The 19006-nt window shown below is 47.8% G+C and overlaps 1 protein-coding gene across 1 annotated transcript; it reads left to right on the forward strand.

The window, feature by feature from the left end:
- The first annotated feature begins 973 nt into the window (after window positions 1-973).
- SYNC (syncoilin, intermediate filament protein) lies at window positions 974-18779 on the forward strand. Its single transcript, XM_070949923.1, has 4 exons — window positions 974-1068; window positions 4484-5443; window positions 17836-17960; window positions 18442-18779. Exons 2-4 carry the CDS (start codon window positions 4490-4492, stop codon window positions 18512-18514), a joined length of 1152 nt encoding a protein of 383 aa, XP_070806024.1. The 5' UTR covers window positions 974-1068; window positions 4484-4489; the 3' UTR covers window positions 18515-18779.
- The last annotated feature ends 227 nt before the right edge of the window (window positions 18780-19006 follow it).

The raw sequence follows: 19006 nt of genomic DNA on the forward strand, positions 1-19006 counted from the left end.
TCAAGGTTCAGAATGATCTTGACAGACTTGAACCCCAAGCCCTATCCAACAGCAGGCAATTCAATGGTGACAAAAGTGAAGTTTTAAAAAAAACAAATGCACGTGTATGGAAGGAGGTACCTGGCTCAACAGCAGTAACTATGAGAGGGATCTTGGAGTCCCAATGGACAATCAACTATGAGCCAGCAGTGTGCAGCAACTGCCAAAAAAGCTAATGCAGTCCTAGACTGCATCAACAGAGGGATAATACCAAGTTCACATGAAGTATTGATACCACTTGATAATGCCTTGGGAAGACCACACTTAGGATACTGTGTTGAGTTCTGCTCACAATACAAAAAAGATGCGGAGACTCTGGAAAGAGTGCAGAGCAACAAAGATGACAAGTGGCCTAGAGGCTAAAGCACACGATGAATGGCTGAATGTAGTCTAACAAAGTGAGCACTAGGGGTGACATGACAGCAGTCTTCCAGTATTTGAGGGGCTGCCCCAAAGAAGACGGGGTCAACCTATTCTCCAAAGCACCTGAAGGCAGGAGAAGAAGCAACAGGTGGAAACTAATCAAGGAGACAGAACAAACCTAGAACTAAGGAGAGATTTCCTGACAGAACAATAAACTTGTGGAATGGCTTGCCTCCAAAAGTTGTGGGTGCACCATCACTGGGGGCTTTAAAGAAGAGACACTGGACAGCCATTTGTCTGGAACGGTATAGGGTCGCCTCCTTCAGCAGGGGGTTGGACTAGAGGGCCTCCAAGGTCCCTTCCACCTCTCTTATTCTACGTGCCGCCCCCATCTCGCCTCCTTTGAAGCCCTCTTTGCGTTTCATGCCAGAGGCCGCTCACGCGGCTGTCCTCGGGCCTCTCAGCCTCCCCGCCTAGGAGCCCCCAAGAGGGGGAAGCACCGCAGTCGCCCCTCCCCCCGCGTCCCCCGGCCCCTCCTCCCACCCCAGGCTCCTCCCTCCGGGCGGGGGGCGGCGGGCTTCGGGTTTCCGTTCCTGCTTATTAATAACGGCGCCTCTCCTCATCTCGGGGCAGCCGCGGCTCGAGGTGCCCGTGCCGGAGCGGCAGGTGAGCAGCGCCTGGCGCCGAGGGGGCCCCGGGGCGGCGGGGGGGGGCACTCCCTCCGGCTGCAGGGCTGGCCAGGCGTCAACTGCCCGGGGCAGGGGGGGAGGGGCAGCCGAGGCTCATCGGAAAACTTGCAGCAAGAGAAGACGCTGCCCGACTCCCGCCGCCCCTCCCGAGCGAGCGAGCGGGAGCTGCCAGGGCGCTTCTAGGCCAGCTGTGCAGCCGCCGGGGACTTGGGGAGGCAGGTGTGGCTCCCGCGAGGGGCCCCTTCGCCTGCAAGCCCGGGCTGGAGCCCTGAGGGCGGGCTGGCCGAGGAGCCCGCGGAGGGGGAAGCGGCCTTCTTTGGGAAAAGGGGCCGATTCTCCTGCGGCGGAGGCTCGCGGGGCTCGGCTCGGCCGCCCCCTCGCTCTGCCGGGCGCAGTGGAAGGCGAGGCCGCCCTTGTGCGGCCACCTGTTGCCGGAGCCCCGCCGCTCCTGCTCGCTTTTTTCATCCCCGGGCCGTCCGCCTGGAGCAGCCGGAGCTCGGACTCCGTCCCAAGCGCCTGGGGAATGTCCAGCCCGGAGAGACCTTCGCTTCGCCACCGCCGCCGGGCGGAGCAGCCTTGCTGATTCACGCGGGCGCAGCCTCCTCACCCGAGGCCGGGAAAGCAGCTGAGCTTCAGGAGTTAGTGAGATCCCAGCAACAGCGGCGGCGGCGGCGGCTGGTCTGAAGCCGACGAAGCTGCTCAGACTTGTCGGTGCAATATAATCCGTTCTTGAATTTAATCGCCGGTTTCATTGCTAAATGTTTGATTTGCGCCATTCATACCTCCGTACTTGTTCCTCTTTGGAATGGCATCCCATAGCACAGCTCCTGGCTTTCCTGCTCACAGGTTCGTCCTCCCGGCTCACTTTCCAACTCCTTTTCCCTCCTTAGTGCAATTTTCTGGTTTGCCAGTAATACCCGGCCTCTCTCTCTGAACCAGAGACTAAAATGGACGAGGTGGATTTGGAGCTGGCAAAAAAGTGTTTGGCTTCATGATGTCCACTGAGAACTGAGCTAATGAGTTTCTGTTGTGCATGAATTACACTCAAGTTGAGGTGTGACAGAAGATGGAAGAGGAAGAAAATGAAGGCGAAATGGGAAAAAGAAAAACAATACTGTAGTTCTCTCTATTTTGGTTTAATCCTACGGTGGGCTTAGAAGAATATGGAAAGAAATGCAAACAGTTTGGGAGGTGGAAGTTGCATACATTCATCAGAAAAACCCACACATAAATTGGAGGATGCTTAAATATTTGGAATTGCATAACACTGACTCAGCTTTCCCAAATCTGGCGCTGTCCAGATACACTGAGATTAAAATTTGCTGGATTCCTAGCCAGCAATGCTAAATAAATCACATAACTTCTTAAACCCACTAATGGGTTGGATCAATATTTAGTTTTAAAAATGTTGCCAAGGTAAGGAGAACATATACATTTATGTCTCGGGCACCAAAATACTTTCACTTGTGCTAATTTATCTCGCTTCTCTGCTTAAACCACAGTCCTTCTATGCAAGATGGGTTGGGTGACCACACAAACATTTGAAACAACTGGCAATATTTTTCCACACAAAGACTCCAACCTCAAAACAGCTGCCAATGTTTATTGGCAGAAGAGAAACTGCCGACATCTCAAACCAAAGATCTCTCCTGTCATAACAGGGTTAGGAATCCCAGCAGAGTGGATGCCATTCTGAGTGGATGCTGCTAATCAAAACTCAACACTCGCAAAAAGTAAAAGATGCTTATCTGAATAAAAACTTAGGAAAATGGCGACATCATTGCATGAGGCTTAATTTGCCACCTGTGGGCATTGGCAGTCATTGAGCTGAGCAAAGCAACAGACAGGCATGAGCAGAAGCAGAATTAAAACTCTCAAAAACTGTAATGTAAGGTCTGTATATGACCTCCCCACTCACTCACCCAGTTCACTTCTCTAGTTTTGGATCTCCTGGGATTTGGGGGCATGAGGCTGGTCTCCTAGATCTGTTTCTAAAGTCCTTGTTTCCTTGATGACCTTCAACCAAGAATTCCTTAGCCCAAAGAAATCTCTTACTTCCTCTCTTCCCGAAGTCCACTTTTCTGCCTCTAAAGTCCTGGAAGAAGACTTTAGAAGGGTAGAATGTTTACAATCTCTGCTAACCTGCAGATTCATAGACCACATGCTACATTAATACACAACTGCTATATTCTAGGGAAAAAACAATACACAGTTAATCTTGATTTACAAACCCCAGTTGGGACCAGACATTCTGTTGCTAAGCAAGGTGGTTGTTAAGTGAGTCATGTCCGATTTTATGACTTTTTTGCCATTGGTGTTAAGCAAATCACCTCTGTTAAGTGAACCGTGGTCATTAAGCAAATCTGGCTCCCCTCATTGACTTTGCTTGTGGGAAGAGATCACATGACCCCCAGGAGACTGCAACCATCATAAATACATTGCTGGTTGCAGAGCGCTGGAGTTTTGATCATGTGATGGGTGATGCTGCAATGGTTGTACGTGTGAGGATCAGTTATATGTTACTTTTTTCAGCACTGTTGTAACTTCATGTGATTGCTAAATGAATGGTTATAAATTGAAAATTACCTGTGTATATTGTTCTGCCCTTTCCATATTAGTCTCCAGTGAGACTGACTTGTAAGAACCCACCATCACCTGCTGGTGAAGAATGCAACAGAGAGTTTAGAAAAGAAAATTCTTCAGTTTGTTTTCTAATCCCATGTGCTACCTAAAAAAAGGCAAATGAGTGGCATATAAATTGACAAAATATGGGCAAATAAAGGTCACACACTTGTGTTTGTGTGGTAGGTACTCCACACAAGGGTTGGGGTGTTCTTATACTTTCCCCAAACTAACTTGTCAGAAAGTATTTAAGAAATCCTGTGTGCCCCTGTCTCTCCTCTGCATTACACCCTTCCCAGAAACGGAAAAGTTAATCATTTTGCTGAGAACGTTCCCTGTTCCAGGATGACATCATATGAAGGCTGTACAGATGATGGCTTAGAGCAGACGTGGCCAAATAATATAATGGCTGTTTCGAGTTTTGTGGGGAAGGGATCAGGAAGGGGCCCCGGGATTCAAGACCAGCCTCTTGGCAATTACATTCAGAAAAAGGATTTCAGTTTTAAAGCGCTGTAATTCAAAACAGAACTGCTGGGCAAGAAAGCTTTTTAAATATTTTAACAGCAGAAATGCCGTGCCACTGTGATTCCTTTTAAATATTCTCCTTTCTTAAATAATGCCCTCAAAAGTCTTTCTATGACTTCTTGATTTATTGTCTTTAAATCCCCACTTTCCTACTCTATTTACAATATAAAGCTATGGCATCTGTGTGGTACAAGGATATGCCTGTTTCTCGAGATCTGATTCATAGTTTCCTTTCTCTTTTCAAGAGAGAGATGGCAGATTTTGAACTTCCAGTGGAGCAGGATAGTGAAGAAACCTTGGAGCCAAATATTGCCAGTGTAGGAACACTGCCAGAATTTAACCAAGAAAATGTCCCTGAGTTCTTCTACATGGACCCCATTAGTGCTCAGTTCCAACAAAATCCTGAAATTGCTGGGGCCTCACGGGGGTCTCAGGATTCCATGACTTGCCAAGACTTGTCTGCTGCTGAGAGCCAACATGTGGACATGGAAGATCTTGGGGAACGTTTCCAGCAATGCATTGAAGCAGTAGAACAGCTAGAGGAGGAGAGGGACTCTCTCATTAAGGAACTCACACTCTTACGCCAACCAGCTCTCGAGGAACTCCAGCGGGCCCACGAAGAGATTCTGGAAGCCTACAGGCTCCATGCCAAAGTAGAGCTGGAGAAAGATAACCTGCGGGATGAGATTCGACAGGTGAAGCAGAAGCTATTTAGGGTGACGCGGGAGTGCGTGGCATGCCAGTATCAGCTGGAAACCAGGAGGTACGAAGTCGCTCAGCACGTGGACTACCAAAAAGAACTGGAGAACAGAGTCAGCCAGCTCTCACAAGAGCTGTCCCAGTTGAAAGAGACTTGTGAGGAAGAGAAGGAACATTTTAGGCAGAAGCTGAAGGCTCCACGGCATGAGAGGAGCAGCCGTCACCTCCAAGAGAGCCGGCGGCTTTCCATGGAATTTGAGAGTTTTGTACTGGAGAACCGTCAGTGCTTGGAGGAGCATTATGAACCGAAGCTGATGCGCCTCTTGGAAAGGAGAGAAGCCAGCAGCAAAGCCTTGCAAACGACACAGAGTGAAATCCACAGACTGAAGGAGACCCTGAGGCCGTTGCAGGGAGAAGTCAGCAAGTTGCTACTGCAAAACAGGAACCTGGAGGAACAGATTCTGCTGATCAAGCAGAAGCGCGATGAAGAGGTCCTGCAATACAAGGTAAGCCTTATGGCCTCCACCCACCCTTTCCGGTTAGCTGTTAGGCCATTTGATGCAGCACTTGCCCGGCAAGGTAGCTTGGAAGGGCAAAAGGAGTTTCGAGCTAAACTCGATAATTGAGAACAACATTGGGCTGCTGCAGGTGAGTGAATCTACTGGTTAAGAAGGGGGGGGGATCATTTCAAGAATAACTCTATAAAGCTTTCCTCTGGAACATTAGCTTTGTGTCTTGTCAGGTGCAAACAACCAGACCCACACGGGGGTCAAACTAGCTACTTAATTGTTCTCTGCCTATAATACAGGAATCTCCCAGTCTGGCAGCTTTCCTCTGGGAAAGGCCAGATAAACCTCAAAGGCCTTTGGGGCAAGGCCAGACTGGCTTTCATGTGCTCACCTAGTGAGTCTAGACCAGGGGTCGGCAACCTTAAACACTCAAAGAGCCACTTGGGCTCTTTGAGCCCAAGCTCTGGCTCATGCCTCGGCTGGAGACCTAGTGGCCGCCTGGGATAGGGCGGCCGCTGGAGCTCTGGATCGGGTCGTGCCTTTGTGGCCTCTGACCCGGCGTCAATCTCATCTGGCTCCTTGGTTCACTGAGGAGCTAAGGGAGATGAAGCGCCGGAAAAGACGCCTAGAGAGTAGTTGGAGGGCCAGTCTTTCTGAATCTGACCGGACACTGGTAAGATCTCATATTAAGAATTACCTAATGGCGACAAAAGCAGCAAAGTGTAATTATTTTGCTGCTCTTATTGTGTCATCAGAGAACTGCCCGGCTGCCCTGTTTAGGGTGACCCGCTCCTTGCTCCACCAGGGAGTGCGGGAGGACCCCTTGGAGGGTAGAGCCGAGGACTTTGTACAGTATCTGCATGATAAAATCACTCAGATTCGGGAAGGTCTGGACTCCGACTGGGTAGTTTCAGGGGGGATGACTGAGGCAGGTCTTGAGAATGTTATCTGGGATGAGTTTGATCCTGTGACTCCTGACGACGTGGACAGGATTCTGGGTAGACTGAATGCGACCACATGTTTGTTAGACCCGTGTCCCTCCTGGTTAGTGCTGGCTTCTCGGGAGGTGATGCGAGGCTGGCTCCAGGGGATTATAAATGCTTCATTGAGTGAGGGTGACTTCCCCGCCGCCGGCAGTGTTGTCTAACTATCATCCGGTCTGCAACCTTCGCTTTGTGGCGAAGGTTGTTGAGAGTGTGGTTGCGCGACAGCTCCCCCAGCACCTGGATGAAATGGTGTATCTGGATCCGTTCCAGTCAGGCTTCAGGCCTGGGCACAGCATGGAAACGGCATTGGTCACGTTGGTTGATGATCTCTGGAGGGCTCGGGACAAGGGTTGCTCCTCTGTCCTGGTCCTATCAGATCTCTTAGCGGCTTTTGATACCATCGACCATGGTATCATGCTGCACTGGTTGGAAGAGTTAGGGGTGAGGGGCACTGTGTTGCAGTGGTTCTCCTCCTTTCTCTCCGATCAGTTGCAGTCTGTGTTGGCAGGGGGGCAGAGGTTGACCCCGAGGCGCCTTTTATGTGGGGTGCCACAAGGGTCAGTCCTCTCACCCCTTCTGTTCAACATTTATGTAAAGCCGCTGGGTGAGATCATCCGTGGTTTCGGGGTGAAGTACCATCAGTACACTGACGATACTCAGCTGTACATCTCCACCCCGGACCACCCCAATGATGCCCTTGAAGTGATGTCCCGGTGCCTTGAGGCTGTGTGGATCTGGATGGGGAGAAACAGGCTCAGGCTCAGGCTCAACCCATCCAAGACTGAGTGGCGGTGGTTTCCGACGTCCCGATAGTCAGTTAGTGCCATCACTGACTATTGGGGGCGAATTGCGGAGAGGGCTCACAACTTGGGCGTCCTGGATTCACAGCTGTCTTTAGAAGAGCATTTGACGGCCGTGACCGGGAGGATTTTTCATCAGGTTCACCTGATTCGCCAGTTGCGTCCCTTTCTGGATCAGGACTCTTTACGCACAGTCACTCATGCCCTCATCACTTCCCGCCTGGACTACTGCAACGTTCTCTACATGAGGCTCCCCTTGAGGAGCACCCGGAGGCTCCAACTGGTGCAGAGTGCGGCCGCGCAGGTGGTTATGGGAGCGACATGGCGTTCCCATGTAACACCCTTCCTGCGCGAGCTGCACTGGCTCCCAGTGGTCTTCTGTGTGTGCTTCAAGGTCTTGGTTACCACCTTTAGAGTGCTCCATGGCTTAGGACCTGGTTATCTACGGGACCGCCTGCTGCCACCAGTAGCCTCCCACCGGCCGGTACGCTCTCATAGAGAGGGGCTCCTCAGGGTGCCGTCGGCCAAACAATGTCGACTGGCGGCCCCCAGGGGGAGAGCCTTCTCTGTGGGGGCACCTACTATCTGGAATGAGCTCCCCCCGGAGATAAGGAGGATCCCGGATCTACGCACCTTCCGCCGCACTCTCAAAACCTTTTTATTCCATCAGGCTGGCCTGGCCTAATTTTTTCCCTTTTTTCCTTTTTAAAACGCAAATTTTAACTCGTTTTTAATTTATTGGGGTGTTTTAAATCTGTCTTCGGCCAAATTGTTTAATTCGGTTTTATTTTGTTTTTAAATTTTGTACTTATGTGTTTTTATCTTGTGGTTGTTCACCGCCCTGAGTCCTTTGGGAGTAGGGCAGTATATAAATCAAATAAACATAAAACATAAACATAAAACAACAGCGGAGCCACAAAACCTGGGTGGGCGTGGCCAACTCGATGTCACTCACTCCGACCCAGTCACATGACACCCCCCCAGCCACACCTACCCAGCCACAAAACCATTCTGTCTCCCCCTCTCCCTATCTCCCCCTCACCCCCACCCCGTGTCTTCCTCCCTCTATACTGTATCTCTCCCTCTCCCTCCCCTGCCTATGTATCACTCTATGTGTCTCTGTGTCTGTCTCCCCTCTCTCTGTATATATGTGTGTGTGTGTCTCTCTCCCCCTCCCTTCTGGCGACTGTCCTCTTCCGCCCCACTCCTCTTGTGATGCCCTGGCCGGCGTGGCTGAGCCAGAAGCGGGTGCATGCATGAGGAGAACCTTCCCAAGTGAGCACCAAAGTTTAGGAGGGTCTTAACAGGACGTGGCTTTTCTCCTGCACTAATGCTTCAGCCATCGCTTTGCCGTTTCATCCCCCACCCCCGCAGTTCTTCAGCCAAGTGTGGAGGGTGCAAACTCCAGCCCAAAGCGGCAGGAAGCGAAGGCTGCCTTACGTGCAAATGTGACATGAAGGCAGGTACAGGGAAGCTTCACTCCTGCACTCTCCTCCTCTTCCTCCCACTCTTGTGATGCCCTGGCCGGCTGAGCCAGGAGGATGCGCACGTGCGGGGAGACCTTCCTTAAACGAGCCGCTGCCCGCCCCGGGCGCACCTTTCCTGAGCTTCGGCGCTTGCTTGAGAAGGGTCTCCCTGTGTGTGTGCAGCTCACAGCCAGGGTGTCACAAGACTGGGAGGAGATCCAGCAATGGCCAGATCATTAGTGCAGGAGAGAAGCTGCGTCCTGCTAAGACCCTCCTAAGCGAGTGGCCGCCCACCCCACACGCACCTTTGCTGTGTTTTGGCGTTCGCTTGAGAAGGATCTCCCCACATGTGCGCACACTCCCGGCTTGGGGGAGGAGAGTGCAGGAGCGAAGCTGCCCTGTACCTGCCTTCGTGCCAAATTTGCGCATAAGGCAGCCTTCGCTTCCTGCCGCTTCGGGCTGGAGTCAAAAAAAGAAATAAGAGGGGCGAGGGCTGGGGCCACCCAGTGATGGGACAGGGAGCCACGGCAGAGGGCCCAAAGAGCTGCATGCGGCTCTGGAGTTGCGGATTGCCGACCCCTGGTCTAGACCCATGTCCCATTTGAGCCCCCCAACTCGGATGGTTGCTTTGCAACACATTTACAGGTCATTCTTGACTTGCAACCACAATTGGCACCAGCATTTCCATTGTTGAGCAAGGTGATTATTAAATGAGTTGCATCCCATTTAATAAACTTTTTTGCCACAGTTATTAAGAAAATCTGCAATTTTTATAATGAATCACACCATCATTAAGCCAATCTGGCTTCCCCCAACAACTTTTCTTATTAGAAACCGGCAGGGAAGGTTGCAAATTGTGATCGCATGATGCTGGGACACTGCAGCTGTTATAAATACTTGCCAGTTGCCATGCATCCAAATTTTGATCATGTGACTGTAAGTAATTGTGATGGTCATGTGAGGACCAGTCATACAGTGCTGTTGTAACTTCAAACAGCAAATTGAAGGATTATCTGTATTGCTTTGACACCCAAATCCAAACCAAATAGGACAGTCATAATGGTGTAGCAAGTTATATGAAGCAAGCCAGAGAAAAGCTTGTCACTTTCTATGCCACCTTCTTAGATATAACTCTGATTATCTTGACTAACAAGCCTCAAAAGTTTGTTATCTATATATGAATAAGTAAAGAAATTGTCTTGTGTTTCCTCAAAGGCGCTGTAAGCTTACATTCAGTTTACAAAGGAACTATAATTATGTTGGTTCATGAGAAAATAGTCTGCAATTCATGACTGAGCTGCATCTTTATTAGGCTTTATCTGCTGTGGAAGTTATTTTAAACAGGGGCGTAGAAGCGTAACTCCCTGCCGTCCGTCAAGCTCAGCTGGGCTGGGGCTTTTTGCAGTTCAGTAGCAGAGGCAGGGAGCCCGTTTTGTGTTTTCATCTTGATTTAACAAGTCCTTTCAAGAGCTGGGCTTTATTGCCACCGATCCTTTCTCATACGCAGGGTGTTTGGTGGGAGATCACTACGCCATGTAGGGGACAGATGTTGTGGAACGATGGAACTTCTGAATAGATTCGCTTTTGACGTCTTTTTCTGTTTAGAGCAGCTTTTCGAATCTGCAGCACAACTTGCAGATCATAAGGATTGTAACTCCAGCAGAGTCGGAATTCCAACAGTGGTCTCCTTTTCTAAGGAAACTTTATTGCTCTTCGTCAATTATTCAAATTCTCTTTGTTCAAAAACGAAAAACTAGCAGGATTAGGGAAAGCTATTTACTTGTTCAGTGAGATTTTAAAACCGTGATCTGACCCCTCTCTGGAGAGTATATAAATAACGGCCTCTTTTTGTGGCCACAGAAGCACGTTTTGCTTTCTATGAATAGGACTGATCTGTAACATATTCAGCCAGTGAGGACTTTGAAGGAACCCTGGATCTCGGGGGACATCAGAATAATAAGAGTTTTGAAATGCACCGAGAACAGACTCAACGTTTCTTTTCAGGAACAGACTACAACTAACAAGCCACAAATGCCTCTGAAATGGCACCAAGGGCTATCATGCAACACCCTCAATACAGGTAGTCCTTACCATCATTCATTTAACAGCTGAAATTATGACACTGAAAAAAGTGATGACTTTTGCACTAACAACCATTGCAGCCTTACCACAATCATCTGATCAAAATTCAGGCCCTTGGCAACCTGTGTGTATTTATGAAGGTTGTGGTGCATCCTATGCAATCCACCTTTTGCTACTTCCCAGCGAGCAAAGGCTGACAAGCAAAGTCATTGGAAGCTGAGCAGCAACAAAGTTTGTAAAATCAGGTGCAACTCTTAACAACGGAAAGCCTGTCTCCAATTGTTGTCATGTCAAGAATTATTTGTATCAAGAAACATCAGCATAAGATGATTATAGTGTTACATTAGTAACATATCTTTAAGATAGTTTAATATCTTTCATGTGCAAAGATAATTGGAATGAACAAAATCATTTAATCTCATGATTAGCAAATAGTGAATTATATCACTTCTACAGGCCAGCAAACTTGTAACTAAGGTCATACCGCAAAATTATTTCACCAATCAGGTAATTATTCGTACTTTTAAAAACTTTTAAAGTGTTCATGTTATTGTATAAACTTTGATTTGGCCTTTAAAGGGCTTATATAATTTCCCCCCCTCCCAGCTACATTTGTTTTCATGCATTTTCAAAACAAAAAATACAGTATAGAACATATGAAAGCTAGCACTGTAAATGCATTTTGGGGTTAGGGTTTTTACAGTAGTGGCCAAAATTGTGGAAGCTTTTTGGGAAAAGTGTATTTTTGAGGTTTGATTGCTAATAACACCACTTTTTTTTTTTTTTGGAGTTTCAAGATAATCATATTCCAGTGCTGGAATGGCCTGGGAATAGCCCAGACCCAATTGAAAATCTATGGAGCCATTGATATATAATTTTATGGTACTACTCAGTGGCGGGATTCAGTCGGTTCACATCACTTCGGGAAAACCGGTTAACTTTCGGAGCAGTTTGGCAAACTGGTTGTTGGAAGAAATCATTACGGCAGAGAACTGGTTGTTAAATTACTTGAATCCCACCACTGGTACTACAAAAAAAAAAAGTGGTGTTATTAGCTAGTTTTAGAAAATACACTTTTCCCAAAAGGCTTCCACAATTTTGGCCACTACTGTATGTTACATATGAACTAGGCCCAGAATGCTGGTGTACTATGGAGTCTGTTTGGCAGCCATTTTGTTTTCAGGTTACTGTGGTCATTTCATGCAATCAGTTACCCAGACTGATTGATCAATTTAAAACCAAATGTCAATTTAAATGAAACAAACAGGCAATTCTCATTTAGCAAACTGCCTTGTTTAATGAACACATGCAGTTATGACTGTTAAAAAGCTTACCGTTACAACCAGTCCTCATATTTATGCCTTTCAAGGGTCTGTAAAGCAAAGATTGTGAGGAGTCACGGTTACATTTATTGACCATTTTGTTTAATGACCAAGTTGCCAGCCCCAGTTGTGGTCACTCAACAAGGAATACCTTTAATTTATTCAAATTATTATAAGGTTAGAGATTCCATGAAAGATGCAGCATGTGATTTGGCTGAATTAAAAGGTGTTAAGATTTTCAAGTGCAGCACAGAATCTGATAAATCCAATGAAACTCTGAACACGAGGCAACTGATAATCAGTTTTATTGTTTTGATCAAAACGCAAAACTGGGCGACCTTTTTTTTATTATTTATTTATTTGATTTATATGCCGCCCTTCTCCGGAGACTCAGGGCGGCTTACAATGCATTAAGCAATAGCCTTCATACTTTTGTATATTTATACAAAGTCACCTTATTGTCCCCACAAACTGGGTCTTCAATGTACCCACCTTAGAAAGGATGGAAGGCTGAGTCGACCTTGAGCCTGATGAGAATTGAACTCGCAGTAATTGCAGGCAGCTGGATGTTAAATGCTGCCTTAGGAGGCATTAGCCTCCTACGCCACTCAGGCTCCTATCTTAAACAGAGCAGGCAGAGAGAAAAAGAAAAAGCCGAAGCCACCACGTGCAAAAACTTTCTCGAACTTCTTATAGTTTACACAGCTTGCACAGATCGTCAGTGTTAAACACATAATTTCATATCCATTAGTTCATGCAAACCTCATGATTTTCTCAGCGCTCTGCAAACAAGGGACTTTAGAAGGGGAAAAGCCTATAGCCCAGAGCCTTGTTAGGGGGTGCTATCTCACATTAGGTTGCTGTGAATACACATTTTAAGTTACAAGCGAGGTTATTTGGCAATTAGCCTAAAGACTTTATCTTTGCAGTTGGCACATTAGGTTACAATGGAGCTCAGCTCAGCAGGGAATCAAAAGTTGAGTTAGGTACACTTTGTGTATGCTCTAATCCTTTCAATGGCAGATATCATAAATCTCCTCTGTATTTGGGAGAGAGCTTTCGGGGTTTTTTTGTGATAAGTCCAGACCTCTATTGGCACTTTGCTCCCTTCTAAGAAATGCCTCTAGGAGAGAAGAGCCCAGCAGACTGCATAAGCCCCCTTCTCCCATATTGCCCACCATCTCTCGGTGTTGGTGAATTTTTTAGACACATACACGCAGGGCAAAAGTCAACCTTGGGGATCTTCTTGCAGAAGCACTGCTGCCACAGCTACATCGCTGGCGTTGCCTTGAACAATGAACTGTCGCTCGGGCTCGGGGTGCTGGAGGATCGGCTCCTCAGTGAAGAGTCTTTTTAATTTCTCAAATGCTTTTTGGCACTCTAGTGACTAGGCCAGCGGTTGTGCTGGACGCGGCTTTGAAGTGGGGAGGCTGTTTTCAGTAGCTCCATTAGGGGTAGGGCTACTTCTGCAAATGCTGGAATGAATTGCCTATAGAAGTTTGCGAACCTTAGGAAGCTTTGGAGCTGTTTGCAGTTGCATGGGGGTTGCCAGTCCAGCACCACTTTCACTTTCCCTGGATCCATCTCAATCCCCTCACTTGACATTCGGTAGCCCAAGTAGTCTAGGGAAGTCTTATGGAATTCACATTTAGAGAGCTTTGCATAGAGCTTTGCAGCGAGTTTTTTTCCCAGCACTTGCCATATTAATTTAACATGTTCTTCCAGCGTTTCACTAAATATAAGAATGTCATCCAGGTAAACTAGGAACCCCTTGTAGAGATGCTCATGCAGCACCTCATTGATTAGCTGCATGAATATGGCGGGGGCTCCCTGGAGCCCAAACGGCATGACCTTAAATTGGAAGCTGCCCAGTGGGCAGTTGAATGTGGTCTTCCACTCGTCCCCCTCCCTAATCTGTATCCGGTAATAGGCTTCTCTTAGGTCCAGCTTGGTGAGCACCTTGCCCTTCACCAAGCTTAGCATGTCATTAAGGGGAGGGGGTAGGTGTTCTTCACGCACACGGCATTAATTTCACGAAAATCAATGCAAAGCCTCATCGTCCTGTCTTTTTTGTTTTTGAACAGCACAGGAGCCGCCACTTTGGATTTGGCAGGTTGAATGAAGCCCCTTGAAAGAATGAAGTTGGCCTTGATGTATTTTTTCAATTCAGTCATTTCTTTTGGGATCATGGAGTACATTTTTGGCTTTGGCAACTTGGCTTCCGGTATGAACTCAAATCGCGCAGTCTGTAGGGTGGTGGGGAGGAAGTTGCAGTCCTACTCGCTAAAGGTGGCTGTCAAAACTCAATATTCCTTGGGCACCTGAGGACAGCCAGGGAGCCCATCTGTGGCGGCTGCAGCGTTTTCCAGCCAGCTGCAGCTGCTGGGGTTCAGTGCCTGTTTATTCGGCGAAATTGGCAGCAGTGGGCCAATGCCTATTCTTAGCTTTCGGTAGCCATTTTCCCATGTGATGGTCAGGCCCCACTTGTCAAAGCCAAGCAAGACCTAGTATGATTGATTCAGTGATTTGGGGGGCTAATACGAAACATATAAGCTCCTGGTGGCGTCTCATTTCCAGTCTAACAAGCTCCATTACTAAAGTGGCTGGGGCTCCGCCTATTAGTGTCCCATCAACCTGCTCAAAGCGTATGGGGTGTACCAGGGGTTTCATGCTTATTCCTAGCTGTTGGACAATTGGGAGGCTGATCAGACACACCTGGTGCAGCCGGTGTCTATGATGGCCTCTATGTCCCCCTAGCACTACTATCCGGGACTTAATGAAGAAGGGGCTGATGGCTTCACTTACCATCGGATCCTCTTCCCCACTGCTCCCACTGGTGGAGCCTGGAGGGGTCTCTGAAGCTGGAGTTTCCGACAGAGAGGGGAGGAACCTCAGCAGCTTGTTGGGCGATCCTTCCCTTGTCTGGTGACTTCTTTGGGATTTTCCTTCCCCGAGATGCCGATGGAGTTTGGAGTTGAGGGACTGGGGCTGGAGCCAGGCATACAGACACTTGTGGCCTTGCTGGCCACATTGGAAGCACTTCATCATTCCCGGCAGTGCCGGTTGTGGCGCTTCAGCCAGTTTTGCAGGGGCTTGGCGAGTCCCTGCAAAAGGCGTTCAAGCCAGTCTCTCAATTTCTCAGCCAGCCTTCGGAATTCCCAGACGAGTTCTTTTGGGGGTCAGCCCACTTGCTTCAGGGCTTTGATTTGAATTTCAGCTTCCTCTCTGTGGGCTGTTTCCTCAAATTGAGCCCTGAGCAGTTGCATGAATTCGTCAGTGTCTTCTAGCTCTGGGGCCCCTTCATCATGTAATTGGGCTATCCACTCCGCTGCTTCTCCCTCCATCATGATGTCAGCAATTACCAACACTATATCCTGATCAGTTTGGTACTGGTCCCCATAATGGTCAATGTGGGACCAAATCCAGTTCAGGAAATAGACCAGCCTCCCCGGGGTTCCATCAAATGTTTTGAATCCCGAGGGAGGGGTGGCTGGTGGTGCAGGAGGCTGAAGAGCGATCTACTTTGTGCCGAGTGAAATTAAACCCATGCTTCACTCTGGACGGTCATGGCTCTGAAGCCCAGAAAAGTGAATGTGGGTTGAGCCAGGACTCATGGGGGCTGGCTGTTTGGGGTAGGCTGTGCGATGCTGCCCATGCGGAGTTGGTCAAATCACTCCTGAAGCCCCACTAGTGACTGGCTCCGCAACGGTGGCAGGAGACTCCATTTCCTGGAATCACTGGGCTCAGGAAGCCTCGTCGCTCTCCATTCGAAGGCCTAGGCGTGCACCGCTCTGCTCATTGCAATCCGAGGTTCCTGCAGTGTTGCCCCAATTGCCAACTCCTGAAGCAGCTCAGCTCCTGTGGCTTCCCCATGGGGAAGGATCCAGCTGAGCGATCTGCCAGGGCACCGGCTCTTTGGGCCGGGCACCTCGTCAACCCTCAGCCTTCACAGTCTCTGCTGCTGGTACCACACTCTCCGAAGGGGAGTAGGTGGTCTCGAGAACAACCTCCAAGCTAGTTCCTGTAGCTCCTTCTGTAGTTGCCGTCTTCTCCATCTTCCCTGAGTCTTTGCGCCGCCCAGCAAGTGGGTCAGCGCTTTGGGCTCAGGACCCTGGAGTGGGGAGCTGGATTGAGTTTTTAAAGTAGATTCGGGTTAATGTCAGGGTTCCAAGTAACACCCCCAACCAAGTAAGACTCCGAGGCAGGCATTTCCTCAAAGTTCCATTTTATTAGAGATGTCATATTGACACATCTGGCAAAACCCGAATCTGAAGTCTCCCGGGTTTTCCCCACCCAAAGGAAAGTCAAAGTCCCTTTCCTGGCACCCACATGTCCATCACGCGCTCTAATCAGATCACCATCATAACTGGAGTTGCTTCCCAGTCATGCCTCTCCAGGTGTAGGCTGAACGTCCTTGACTCCCAGTGAATGTTATTTATTTATTTATTTATTTGTTTAAATTTCTATACCGCCCTTCTCCAAATAGGACTCAGGGCGGTGCACAGCCTAAGTAAAAACAAAGCATACAAAATTAAAAAAACAGTATTAAAATAATTAAATATTCTGGCCGTAAATTAAAACAACCCAATTTAAAATCAATTTAAAATTTAGCTCAAGCCAGCCCAGCTAGTTGAAATAAATAGGTTTTCAGGGCCCGGCGAAAAATCCAGAGGTCTGTTATTATACGTAACTCTGGGGGAAGGTTATTCCAGAGGGTGGGCGCCGTCACAGAGAAGGCTCTCCCCCTGGGGGTCGCCAGCCGACATTGTCTGGCGGACGGCACCCTGAGGAGGCCCACTCTGTGCGAGCGTACTGGCCGGTGGGAGGCTATTGGTGGCAGTAGGCGGTCTCGTAAGTACCCCGGCCCTAAGCCATGGAGCGCTTTAAAGGTGGTCACCAACACCTTGAAGCGCACCCGGAAGACCACCGGGAGCCAGTGCAGCTCGCGCAGGAGAGGTGTCACATGGGAGCGCCTCGTCGCCCCCATAATCCCCCACGCGGCCGCATTCTGGACCAGCTGGAGCCTCCGGGTGCACCCCAGGGGGAGCCCCATGTAGAGAGCGTTGCAGTAGTCCAGGCGGGAAGTGACTAGTGCCTGAGTGACTGTGCGTAGAGAGTCACTTATGGCTATACATTTCACCCCCCTCCCAGCATGTCCATCCACCAAGTGTGGCAGCCCTGAAGATCCAAAGAAAAAGATGGCCTCCAGGGCTGACACTCTGTTTGCAAGTGTCCATTTTAATTCAGTTGTCCATTGCCCAAGTTCACACTGAAGGGGCTGTTCCTTAATATTGCAAAGCCACGTCCGTCTTGACTGCAACATAAGGCCACCATGAAGAATTTAAAGCTTTCTTTTTTAGAAGATCATTTACATACCAGTAGATAGATCTCAGTTTGCCATTTGTTTAGTGATCCTTCAAAATCAAAGGCACGGAAAAAAGTTCTCACCAGCCCTCACACAACCTATGCAGTATCCCGTCATGTGATCAGAATTTGGGGGCTTGGCAACTGTATTTATGATGGTTGCAGTGTGCAGTGATCAGCACTTATGATTTTCCCAGCTGAATTCTGACAGTTAATGGCGGAAGCTTGATTTGGTTAACAGCATGATTCATTTAATAACTCTGGCAAAATATGTCATAAAATCGGGTATAATTCAATAACTGCCTTGCTTAGCAACACAATCCGAACTCTGGTTGTAAATTGAGGATTACCTGTCTTTTTTGCCCACAGGAGCAAGTGGAGGAGATGGAAAACAGAATAAGGGAACTGAAGACTGGAGTTCAACTTCAGCAACGAAAGAACCAAGAATTGGAAGAACTGAAAGTCAGTTTACATCAAGAACTGTCCATTTACAAGTAGGTTTCATTTCTTTGATCCATATCCATGTAAAAGCAAAATAAGGAAGAAAACACCATTACTAGAGAAGGGTTTGAAAATAATTGAAGAAACACTTTGGGGCCAGGATTTTTACTACCTTTGTAGCTTACTTCCTTAGCCTTTGGACTAGGAGTGTAGCTTAGTAGCCACTCTTACTATACTAACAGTGTAGCATCTCACTCTGTACGGAATATTTAGAAAAACCATGGTGGCATAATTAGCATATAATCTAAATATTTTGTGTAGACAGGATGTTTGTACAATATTCAAATTATAACAAATAGATATCTTGCTTTGATATAAAAATGGTTATATAACTTTTTCTACTGTCAAGTTTTCTCCTAAGTAGGATCTATAAGAGTTGAGAGTTCAAAGCACGAGCGCAAATGTTATTTTGCAATATATTGTCTTTTGTAACAGAACTGATGCAGTTGCGTAACCAATTCTCAATTCTCACAGAGGCTGCTTAGAAATGTACGGGCAACTCTGCGAATCGGAAGTGAAGGAAGATGAAGATAAAGACGAAGACTGAATCCCACGCACAGCCATCTTTCCCTCTGCTTACCAATATGGACTCCATCCGACTAATACTGGTAGCAACCAATAAGCAAGATTTCTAGGATGAGAGTTTGCATTTTTACTGTCAAAAAGGATTATGATTTTTGAGATGTGACCATTATGACAGACCTGATATTAACAGAACACCAGATAAGCATTATCAGCAATTGTTAAAATGTACTCGGATGACATGTCAAAACCTTTGTCAATATTTAATTTTCTGTATAAAACTTGCTTATGAATAGTGAAGCGAGCTTTTTGTAGACTATCAATGTATGTTACTAAGAAACAAAACTTCAATCAAAAACTTTTCATACAAGAACTGCTTTCCTATAGGGGTTTTTCAATCTATGACATTCAATCAGCAACCATTCCAAGTTATGACACCAAAAGAATGGTAGTTATGACCAGTCATTAGACTTCTGACTGTCCTAGCAGCCCCACAATCACATGATTGCAACTTGGC

The sequence above is a fragment of the Pituophis catenifer genome, unplaced genomic scaffold, assembly GCF_029215685.1.
Source record: "Pituophis catenifer annectens isolate HBS135680 unplaced genomic scaffold, rPitCat1.0.hap2 SCAF_9, whole genome shotgun sequence".
In the NCBI taxonomy this organism is placed as follows: domain Eukaryota; kingdom Metazoa; phylum Chordata; class Lepidosauria; order Squamata; family Colubridae; genus Pituophis; species Pituophis catenifer.